The 11,470-nt window shown below is 48.4% G+C and overlaps 1 protein-coding gene across 1 annotated transcript in view; it reads right to left on the bottom strand.

Moving 5' to 3' along the window:
• Nucleotides 1-45: 45 nt before the first annotated feature.
• Nucleotides 46-11,470, bottom strand: part of VASH2 (vasohibin 2) — a 41,424-nt gene continuing 29,999 nt past the window's right edge. Inside the window, exon 8 of the mRNA XM_055419060.2 lies at nucleotides 46-3,202. Coding sequence (XP_055275035.1) covers nucleotides 3,130-3,202 — 73 coding nt within the window. The 3' untranslated portion in view covers nucleotides 46-3,129. The remainder of the gene's footprint in view (nucleotides 3,203-11,470) is intronic.

The raw sequence follows: 11,470 nt of genomic DNA, 5'->3' as shown, positions 1-11,470 counted from the left end.
CACCAAAATAGAGTGATAAATTTAATACAGAATCTGAAAATTGTGGAAGAAGACAAAGGTGAGAGTGATAAATTAGTTTACTAGACAAGTATATAATAAGAGGAATAAGAAAAAAAATCACACCATTTATATTTTTAGAAGGAAAACAGTCCTTGAGTTTCCAGGATGATTTTATTGAAAGTCCCATGCTGTGTATAAACATACAAGTGATGAGAAAAACATTAAATTGAAACATGCACTTATCTGGCATTCTCTAAAATACCATTATACAAGTTTTCATTTACTTAGAAAAATACCCACTAAAACAATCACAGTTTTTCTTAAGAGATCTAAAAAAAATGGATTGGCCAGAACAAAGTCCAAGAGAATAAACAAGATTCTGAATTGTATGTCAAAAAAACTGTACAAGGTTGTACATAAAACTAGAGCTTACAAAAGCCTCAGGTATAGTAAGAATACGGAATTAAGATCTCCAAAGTTGTATTTACCAATATCTATTAATAAAATCCTTATGAAATAATTGACTTAGAAAAAGTGAAGTGCTCATGATTTCAGAGTGTATAGAAAATACTAAATAGCACTTTTTGAAATAAAAGTGTACTCAAAATAGCACATGTAGTCTAGAATCAAGATTTCTGTCATTCATTTAAACTTTGCATGTATTATCACAATGGCTTAAGCATAACATTTCTCTTGCATGAACTTTTTTTACAAACTAAATTTCAAATCATTTCATGGTTTTTATCTTTTGAATTATAACCAGATTTAAAATCAATTCTGTGGGGTAAATCATGTCATTTTTTTTCCCCTTACCTTACTGTCAATTCACTAGAATGTAAGAATTTGGTACTCTTCTTATGTCTTTTAGAAATTAATGTATTCCATAGGCAATAAAAACAGTAACAAGAACATTTTAACTTATTTTCATGCTTCTGTGACTAACTCTTGCTTTGGGGAAATGAATCTTAAAATCAAGGAGTGAGTGAGGAAGAAACCAGGTTACTAATTGAATCTTCAAGCCAGTTGGCAGTTTTAAAGCTTAGACATCAGCATATTAGATATATTGTATTAGCATATAGCATATATGCTATACATATTAGCATACTGTATTCCTAATTCCTTGCCCCGTTCTGTGGGAGACAAGGATATGCAAATATTGACATTCCATATTTTAGATTGGACAGTACTTAATACTTGGAAAATCCTATTCCAAGCCCTTAGAATGACTGCAGTATTATAAGTAGTCTACTTATTGGATATAATAAACTTTCAGATAAACATGATTATATTTCATCTAGAGAGAGAGCTAAATCCGTATTTTAGAATGAAAATGAAATGATTCACGGACTACTCCAAATACTAAATACGTGTGGCCAGGAGGCTGCAAATGGTTTGTCTTGAGAAGATTAAAATAATTCATTTTCAGTTCTACTGATAGTACATTCTTAAAAGTGGTTAAGTCCTGAATGTGTTTAACTGTTTCAATCTAATTGAGATGTAGATTGGACTTACCTGGTCCTTTTTCATGTAAAGGACATTCGACTTCTGTTTTCAAGGAAAGTACTTTCCATTAATAACACTGATTCTTAGGATATAGTGAGCTCAGCTGCACATGGCTGAAGGAGAGAGTCTTTCTCCTTCCTGTGTTGCCCTCAGAGGTAAAGAATCTGAGTGAGCAGATTCTTATTTTTTTACTCCCTTCCCAAAATCACCTTCAGGTAAAGAAAGCCAGAGTGGGAGGCCCTGAGACTCAAATAACACTTTTGTTGACTAGCAGACTTCACTTAAAATATGCTTTTTGGTCTCATGAGTTGGCATGGTTGCTAAGATCAAACAAGTGAAGTAGAAGCTGTACTCTGGATAACACACAGACTTGGTGTGTGAGTTATTCTGTGTCTGCAGCAGAAGTTACACTGTAACTGCCATATGCAGGCCAGGTACTCATACTGTGCTCCACGGAGAACATCACGCTATAAGGTGTATACTGTACCCGAAGTCGGTTCCATTTAAAAAACAGGTTCTGCTGCTTCTCCAATTCACTGCATTTTCCAATACCAGTTCCTAAACATCATGAAGTGGTACCTAAAAACGGTACTGGAAAAGAATCACATCATGCCGTGTTTGGTCTTAATATAAGACATCAGAACACATACCTACCAACAGTGAGTCCTTCAGAACCAAGGCCTGACTCAGAGTTAAAACTCAGGTGAAATATGAACAGAAAGGTTATCTAGTTCTCAAAACCTGCTGATTCTCTCTTGTGGTCTCTGAGTGTGTTACTGTCAGAGGTAATCGCAATACTGCGAAATCTGTGTAACAGTACATGACCTCACGTGCTTTTCACTGGAGTCTGCAAAGTTTAAATGTTAGTGACAGAACACAGACTAGCTTCTGAACGTGCTTTTTTGTTTTGAAAGAACAAAAGCTGCTGTCAGTGAATGCTGTAAGAAAGATTAAGAAAGTAGTAACTCCAAGATCCTGAAAATGATTTCCTGTATTGCCAGAAGAATGTCAGTGCTCTTTAAGCAAAACACTTGCATATAATACCTAAAATCTCATCATGTGTGCACCAGGAAAGAAATTCCAAACCTTGTGGAGATCCCCATGGGAAATACCGGGGAAACAATACAAATAGAGCTAAAAAAACCACCCACCGTTACGTTTGCATATCTGATGTCAAGATGCTGAGGTAATATTGACGGCTTGAAAAAAACCCCACCAATCTCTGCCTCTGTTATTGCTGAAAAAGACATTAACACTGATTGAGTTACCTTACTGTATCAAAAGTGGGAGCGGGGAGGGCTTCACGAACATGGACCACTAGTGAGGCATAATGTTCAAAGCAAGTAAAAGAAAGTAGGTAAGTGGGAAAATATAAAAACTACAGTTATGGTCTTACCCTTTCCATCTGGAGTGAGGGGGACAGTCCAACCCCAGTGGGGTCTATCACAGCCTTTTCATGCTTGTCCCTTCATGAATGTTTTTTTGTTACCAGCCACTCAGAGTCTACTTCCAAGTGAATCCTTAAAATTCACCAGTTCTCAATAAATAGTTGCAGTTCCTCCTGAAGATGCTGGGTAAAGTGCAGAGAGAAGCACCATAGAAGCCTGTTGCTGCCATACGGTTGGCCTAAATCCGGATCTGATAGCCCACTTCGTTCAGAGTGCTGACGTCAGCCACCTTCTTTTCAGGCAGTGCAGGCCTACGGGTAAGAGAGAGATGGTGGGGGAGAGGGGAGAGGCTCAGAAAGATCATTCAGCGTTGTCAGGGCCCTCTACCCTGTCGGTATTTCCACACACAGCACACCCCGCCCCGCCCCTCCCCGCCCCGCCCCCACCACATGCCAGTCCTAGCTCCCAACTCTACTTCTTGTTCTGAAGTCCGCCTTGATAGGTTTTAAGGAGCCTTTTAACAGGTTTTCAAGGTAGAGTTCAAAACAAAATGTATAGGTTGCTGAATGAGTTTGTTTAACTTCAAGCCTGAATTTGATCACACTGTAACTTCTGACACGTATCTGTAACCCTTGCAAGAATCTAAAGTTCAACTACGACAGAACTAAACACCTGAACCAAATTCTCCTAGAAACCTTGGCTTCCTCAGTGCCCTGGGGAAGCCCAGCGCCTCCCAGATGTCTGGGGTGACTCAGGTTCTCGTAGACATTCTCCGTCTCTATTCCAGGCTTGAGGGTATAAACTTAGGAAGAATCTTTCAGAATTCATCTGAAAAAGCATGTCCATGTGGAAAATCATTCCAAGGCAAATCTCTCTGCCCTAAATGTAATACGTTTTCTCATGTACTTTGCAGTATGACATGGCACTCAAGCATACGGGAGGCATACGAGAAAATACTTCAAGCTGGGGAAAGAAGTCCTTCAGCAGCGCATCATCTGTCTTCATTAAAGCTGCTTCCTAGGAGACTTCCAAACATGCCTAAGCATTCTCAGCATTTATCTCACAATTTTTTTTCCTCCATTTTAAAAATGAGTGGGTAGCCATTCCCTCTTCCAGAGGATCTTCCCAACTCAGGGATCGAACCTGGGTCTCCTGCATTGCAGGCAGATTCTTTACCATCTGAGTCAGCAGGGAAGCCATTAACTCACCAGTTAGCAGCTGATTCAGACATGACGCTAGTAACTGTGTTGAGTTATTAGTATGCAGAATAAGATCAAGTTTAAGCAAGTGCTCCAGAACCCTTTCAGAGAAGCAGCCACACCCAAAATGAAGTCCAGAAACCCATCTCTAAGAGTCTGTCTTCTGCCCCGGGACCTCGCACATTACGTGCGCCCTAAGCCATGGCGGCTGGGAGATCTCCCACTGCCTCCGAAGGTTAAGCAGTTCCTCGTGCTTTAATGAGAGAACCCCTTGCTCCACGGTCCTCGCAGCACTTACCAATCAGCTCACCCCACTTTTCCGAGCCTTTACCACACAAGCTTTCTCCCTGTCCTGGCATATTCCTCAACACCAAGTCACACCTCTCCTCTTCCTGAAACTCTAAAGGTGCTGCCCTTCATATGTGAGACGAAAGCTAGTAAGACCCTAGCTTCCTAACGTTTCTCAGTGGCTCGGATAAACCCACACTCGCCTATTTTCTCTCCCTCATTTCTGCGACCAACAGCACCTGCTGCAAAGTCCGCAGCAGGACAGGCAACAAGGAAGGTCAAGGAATGAACAACCCCCCCCTCCAATGACCCCGAAACAAGGGCATCCCTGGGATCACTGTGGCAACGGGCCACAAGCACAAGCCACTCAGATGCCACTGCTCTGAAGTCACTTCTTGGCCACTCTCCTGGCTTCCTCTTGAAGCCCCTCAACCACGAGGAAGAGAATTTTCACCTTTTTATCAAGTTTCTATGTTCCTGAAACCTCTCCCTTTGTCTTCCCCATGTTCTGCTCTCAGCATCCTTGAAAATAGATGCACTTTGCCTTGGGGCCCTTTGGCCTCCTTTTCCTAAACCTTTCCTTAGCACTTCCGCCAGTTCCCCACGCCCCCAGGTGCTAAGAAACCACCACTATAAATAGCTTTTATTTATTAGGCACTTACTCTGTACCAAGCATTGTTCTAAGGGGCTTACACGGGTGAATTCATTCCTACCACGGCCTTACGGCGCTGATCCTGTTACCATCCACTTGACAGAGGAAGAAAGAGAGGCCCTGAAAGTTAGGAAATGTGTTCAAAGTCACATCGTTAGCAAGAGGTGGAAACCAGAATTCTCCAGAATCAAAAGCGGATGACCATGACCCTCAGTCTCCTGCTCCCCACACAGAGCATCCTCCCAAGCATCTGAGGAAGACGTCAGGCCACTCCTGTCTCTTCTCACCCCTTCAAGGACCAACCCAGATGCCACTTCCCCCGTGAAGCATCTTCTGACTAGATCGCCCCACAATGCACCGCTCCTTGATCCACATGCTCTACCAGTTCCTCTGTACATCACTGGAGCAGGTCCCCAACTCCTGTTAGGAACCAGGCCCCAAGCAGGGAACCATCTGCTGCACCCCACCACTCACATTACCGCCTGAACCATCCCCACCTCACCCCGGTCCACGGAAAAACCGTTTTCCATGAAACTTCCCTGGTGCCAAAAAGGTTGGGGTCCACTAGGTTAAAGAATCCCAAAGGTTCATAATTCTTGAGTCTGCCTCAGAGTCTGCAAACAACTATAGAGGAGGGACCAATTCATCTGCCAATCCCCACTGCTGACTATCCTGTACCTCTCAGTAAACTCTGGTCTAGTTCCTTTGTTGTTTTTAATCTAAGTTGGGTCCTACTCTTTACATTCCCATGAACTATAGCCTGTCAGGCTCTGTCCCAGGGATTTCCCAGGCAAGAATGCTGGAGTCGGCAGTCATTTCCTTCTCCAGGGGATCCCTGACCCAGGGATCAAACTCTCATCTCCTACATCGCCGAAAGATTTTTTAGTGCTGAGCCACCAGGGAAGCTGGTCTAGTTCCTACTAACGTGTAAATGGCTGATAGGATTTCATTATGGTACGTTTGTGATGGGATATTTTTATTTTAACAAAGTCCTAAGCCAGAATTCAAGCTACCATGAACAAACATTCTAAGAATTGACTGCAAGATTTTTTTTTTCTGTATATAGGAGGCTTTACCTTATCTTTGAAGGTCACTTGGGGAACCTGCCTACTTGTACAGCTGAATTTGGTTCTGCAACAACAGACAGTGTGGGGCCTTCCGAAGGAAAGGGAGAGCTGTCTCCTGTATCCCCACCCTCATGCCTCCCACAACAAACAGCCCAGAACATAGGGGCAGAGGAAAAAAGGCTAACACTGGCAGAACTGTGGTGCTGGAGAAGACTCCTGAGAGTCCCTTGGACTGCAAGGAGATCCAACCAGTCCATCCTAAAGGAAATCAGTCCTGAATATTCATTGGAAGGATTAATGTTGAAGCTGAAACTGCAATACTTTGGCCACCTGATGTGAAGAACTGACTCATTGGAAAAGACTCTGATGCTGGGAAAAATTGAAGGCGGGAGGAGAAGGGACGACAGAGGATGAGATGGCTGGATGGCATCACCGAGTCAATGGACATGAGTTTGAGTGAACTCCGGGAGTTGGTGAAGGACAGGGAGGCCTGGCGTGCTGCAGTCCATGGGGCCACAAAGTCAGACACGACTGAGCGACTGAACAACACTGACAGAAAATGAGTTAAACTGAGATTCCTGGCGAACTGTCTGCAAGGTGAAACCCTTTTCTTTCATGGCAACACTGGCTGAATTTCCTGGCCTGGTGAATGGCAGAAGTGGGTTATCGCAGCATGCCACCTGCCTGGGAGCCTGGCCAGAAATAACGGCTCAGTCCTCGCCAGCTCGTCTCAGGGCCAGAGCTGGGGGAGCTATTGTGGAGAGGCCCTTCCAAGTGCTCCCCCGGCTATAATTAGAATATTGCAAGGGGGGTTATTTTTAAGAAACACAAGCCCCAGGACGATGATTCAGCTGGGTCTGCACTTGCCCAGAACCTTGCACATCAGATCCAGGGTTATTATTTTAGAACAATGTATTTCTCCAAATCCTTCCCTAGTCCAAACAAGGAAGCCTTTCCCTCTGAAAGGCTCTCGGGCGCCTTCTATTTTAGGGGACGTGGGGTAGGGACTTCAGGTTTCCTTTGATGCACTTTGTGGAAGGAAGGAGGGGGCACTTCTCTCCACACAAAAGTGGATGATCCCAGCCTCACTGCTGTCATGTCAATGTATCCAAGCGTGAACCAGGCTAACTGCCTGATGGCCTGGTCCCGGGTCTACCCTCAGGCCTGCATCCCGGGAGCCAGTGCAGCGGAGCTCTGCAGAGCGGGAGGGGGTCTGGGGAGGACAGGGTGACGGTTCCATAGAGAAAGTGTTTTGTGGGACGTGCCACTGGTGTTCACAACATACCCGAGTATGGGCTAACTGCATCTAGACAGTGAACCATCTCCTACGTGCGCCACTTGGGGCAGCCTCAGGGCCAAGGAAGAGCTCGGCTAGACTGGACGTTGGCATCAGAGAAGCCACAAGAAGCCTCAGAATCACAAAGTGATGGAGCGTGTTGGGGATGCAAGTGGGGTGACAGCCCAACCTGGGGCTGAACGAGTTGGTGTGTCTGTGTGAGACCAGGCTTCAGGAAAGAGGCAGTAAGTAGACGAAAAGCCCAGAGGGTTCCCCCTAAACCACCCAGGTCCCTCCCTGTCCCTGGGACAAGGGCTGTGTCTGGGGCATCTCCTTTCCTCGCACCCCCAGCCCCCAAGCTGTCACTGGGCAGGATGGGTCAGAGGGCCTGAAGCGGAGTCGGCCAGCAGGGCTCCTGGAACTTGGGCACCACTTACTCATTCACAAGAATTTACTAAGCGACACTTGGCCTTCCCTGGTGGTTCAGATAGTAAAGAATCTGCCTGCAAAAGGAGACCCAGGTTTGATCCCTGGCTTGGGAAGATCCCTGGAGAAGGGAATGGCAACCCACTCCGTATTCTTGCTGGAGAATCCCATGGACAGAGGAGCCTGGCGGGCCACAGTCTATGGGGTGGCAGAGTAGGACACAACTGAGAAACCAACACACTTAGACTTTGGGCCATGCACCTTGCAGGTCTTGGGGTTACCAAAACTAAATGGCTGGTCAGTGGAGCCAAAATCCATTCCCCCTTTTCTAACGGAAATGTACCCCTTCCTTCTCCCCTGCGGGTGTGAGATACCTCAGGGACGCGGCCCAGCTAAGCCCAGTTCCGGGCTGCCTGACAGGGACACACAGGCTACCAGTCAGGCTGCTCAGGCTTCCTGCTCCTGCCTCCCTTGAGGTCACAAGCCCTCACACGCGTGCACACGCCCGTGTTCACAGGTGACACCCTCACACACTGCACACTCCCAAGGACCAGTTTAGCTGGACTCTCCGTGGCTCTGGATTCTAGAAAGCGATGGATCGCAACAATGCAACGTTAAATCTTTCAGTACTTAGTGTTAAGGGTGCGTGTGTGTGTGTGTGTCTGTGTGCTCAGTCGTGTCCAGCTCTTTCACGACCCCATGGACTACAGCCTGCCAGCTTTCCCTGTTCATGTGATTTTCCAGGCATGAGGACAGGAGTGGGTTGCCGTTTTCTCCTCCATGTTAAGGGGGTGGAACAGATTAAATCAGGGGTGGCATCAGCCCAGCATTCACAAGTTCAGGGAGACCCAAAGGCCCTCTGCTCCTGTCTAGTTGGGAAGGAGTCAGGCCAGGCCAGACTCGATCTAGGACTAATGGCCTGTACGCCTCGGGGAGGAACACTGAGGGGGGCTCCCTCCCACCTGTCACCTTCACTCAAAGCCCGCCCTGCTTCTGACATTCCTTACTTCCCAGGACCACAGGCACCACTGCTGGCAGCTGACAGGGCAGACAGCTGAGGCTGCTTGTGACCAGACAGGCCTGAGCCAAGAGGGATGCGGCTCTGGAGAGAGCTCCAGCCCCCTGTCCTTTCTTTCAAGGCCTCCCCAGGAAGGAGGCTCTGGCTAGAGACCAGGAGCCAAGGCCGCTGAGATTCCCAGACACGGATTCCAGGCTCCGACCTCACCTCTCCTTTCCACGGCAGAGAGCCCCCGAGGAGCCCCAGCCCTGCGTGACTGTCTTCAGTCAGCTCTGGAGGCTCCTGGCTCACTCTGCCAGAGGCAGTCTTTCTCGATAAGGCCCATCACTTCATTCTGGTTTGTTCAAGCATCTCTGGGCACCCTGGACCACCATGAAATGCCCCGGGAGATGAAGCAGGGCGGGCCTCTGAGTTGGAAACTGCCTTCTCTGGGCACCTGGGAAGAAACCCCACCTCATCTGGGAGGTTTGACTTCTCCGTCCATAACCTTCCTAGTTCTCGCTCCCTCTCTGTGTCTCCACGTTCCGTGGGAAGGAAATTTCTCCCTTTCCAACTCCCCCACCCACCCACCCCTGCCCAGGGAGATTTCCTCACTTGGGATCTAAAGAGAATGACTTCTTGGGGCCCATTCAAAATATCTTCCATGTGATTAGACCAGGGACCCGAACCGCTGCCCTCTGACTTCATTATGACTTCGCTGAGAAATGACTTAGGGCCCTCGAGCCCCGTTGCCTGGAGGCACCTTCATGAGCCTGGTGACAGAACGGGGCAGGAATTGCCTCGTCCGACTGTGGCCCAGCATTGGAAGGAGACCTCTCACTGGGCTGAGTAATTTCTGTGACCCTGAGGGTCTCCACGGGGCGAGCAGAGCCCAGAGGAGCTGCAGACCACCCTCGAGATGGATGACAAAGAAGGGAAATCAGAGGAGGGCAAAGGGAAGACAAAGTCATGAGCAGCAAAGAAGAGAGGGGAAGAGACCGAGGGAGCAAAGAAGCCAGAGGGGAGAGAAGATGTTCCCATGGATCCTGAGGGACTCTTGCCCCAGTTCAGAAGAATGTTCTCGGGGTCACTCAGATTGGCAGGAGCTGCCTTCATGGGAACACAGGCAGCCCAGCCAGAAAACCACTGTCCACTCACCACCGCTCTCTCGGGTTCAGGCCACGGATCAGGAAGTCGAGACCTGGGGAACTTTCAGAGACGGAAAGGACCCCAGGGAGCATTCAGGGTTCTCAGTGGGGGCATTTTAGGTGGATTGGTTCTTTACTGGGGGGCAGGAATGGTCCTGAGCTTTGCAGGACATTTACCCTCTGGGCCCCCAGGCACTCATGGGCAGCAGCATCATTATAAACCCTCCCCTTCCGCTGCACTTCTAACTCTTCTCCCCCAGGGGGCGCCCTGGCCCCCGTTGAGAATCTCAGCGAGACTGAGGCCCACTGTCCTCAAGCAGCGGGTTTAAGTTCCGTTCCGTCGCTCAGTCGTGTCCGACTCTTTGCGACCCCGTGGACTGTAGCCTACCAGGCTTCTCCATCCATGGGATTCTCCAGGCAAGAATACTGGAGTGAGTTACCGTTTCCTTCTCCAGGGGATCTTCCCGACCCAGGGATCGAACCCGGGTCTCCCGCATTGGAGGCAGACGCTTTAACCTCTGAGCCACCAGGGAAAGTTCACCGGAGGCTTTTTTCACCTACTCCAGTGTTCTTGCCTGGAGAATCCCAGGGACAGGGGATTCTGGTGGGCTGCCGTCTGTGGGGTCGCACAGAGTCGGACACAACTGAAGTGACTTCGCAGCAGCAGCAGCAAGCTCTATCTGTTTAAGAACCACAGGAAACAACTTGACTGTTGTGTGTAGAAGGTTCTTTAAACACTCCCGGAGAAGCAGAGCGGAGGCGGAAGGGCTGGTGGGCGGGGGTCGGGGGTGGGAGTCCCTGTTTCTCTCCTGAAGGAGCTCGGTCTCAGCGGACACCAGCGGAGCCACTGCCGTCTGCCCTCCCATTCAGCTGCCTGTCTTGTCAGCCCAGTGACACTGATGCTCCTTTCAAGAAGGAGAATTCAGACAAGCGCAAAAATGGCAAGGAATGCAGGGCTGCAAGGAGCCCCAGCTGCAAGGAGGAGGGGGTGGGGGACATAAAACCACTAAAATGATCCACACGCACAGACAGGGGCTGGGCCCCGCAGCTGAGGAGCCCCTTGGCTGTTATGGTAACTCTCCCCTCTTGGGGCCACTCCCCAGCTTCACGGCGGCACCTGCCACATTTAGAAATGACTTGGCGGCCTTAAGTAACGTTGAAATAACAACAACACAGCAACAGTCACCAAACCCTTCCTGGTCCTGACCACGCTACACACTAAGAGGTCCAGAGTCTGCTGGAGTTACTGGATCATAACCACATGTGTCACTTTCTCGTTTCCTCGCACCAAAGCCAAATTACCTGGAGAAAAGCCTGCTTGGGGAAGGCCATGGGTAGAGGCTGCTGTTGCTGCTGCTAAGTCACTTCAGTCGTGTCCGACTCTGTGTGACCCCATAGACGGAAGCCCACCAGGCTCCCGCATCCCTGGGATTCTCCAGGCAAGAACACTGGAGTGGGTTGCCATTTCCTTCTCCAATGTGTGAAAGTGAAAAGTGAAAGTGAAGTCGCTCAGTCGTGTCCGACCC

The sequence above is a fragment of the Moschus berezovskii genome, chromosome 17 (genome assembly GCF_049115385.1).
Source record: "Moschus berezovskii isolate FMDL1 chromosome 17, NW_MosBer_1.0, whole genome shotgun sequence".
In the NCBI taxonomy this organism is placed as follows: domain Eukaryota; kingdom Metazoa; phylum Chordata; class Mammalia; order Artiodactyla; family Moschidae; genus Moschus; species Moschus berezovskii.
The sequence above is the reverse complement of the archived record's forward strand: the minus strand, read 5'-3'. Positions and strand labels throughout refer to the sequence as shown.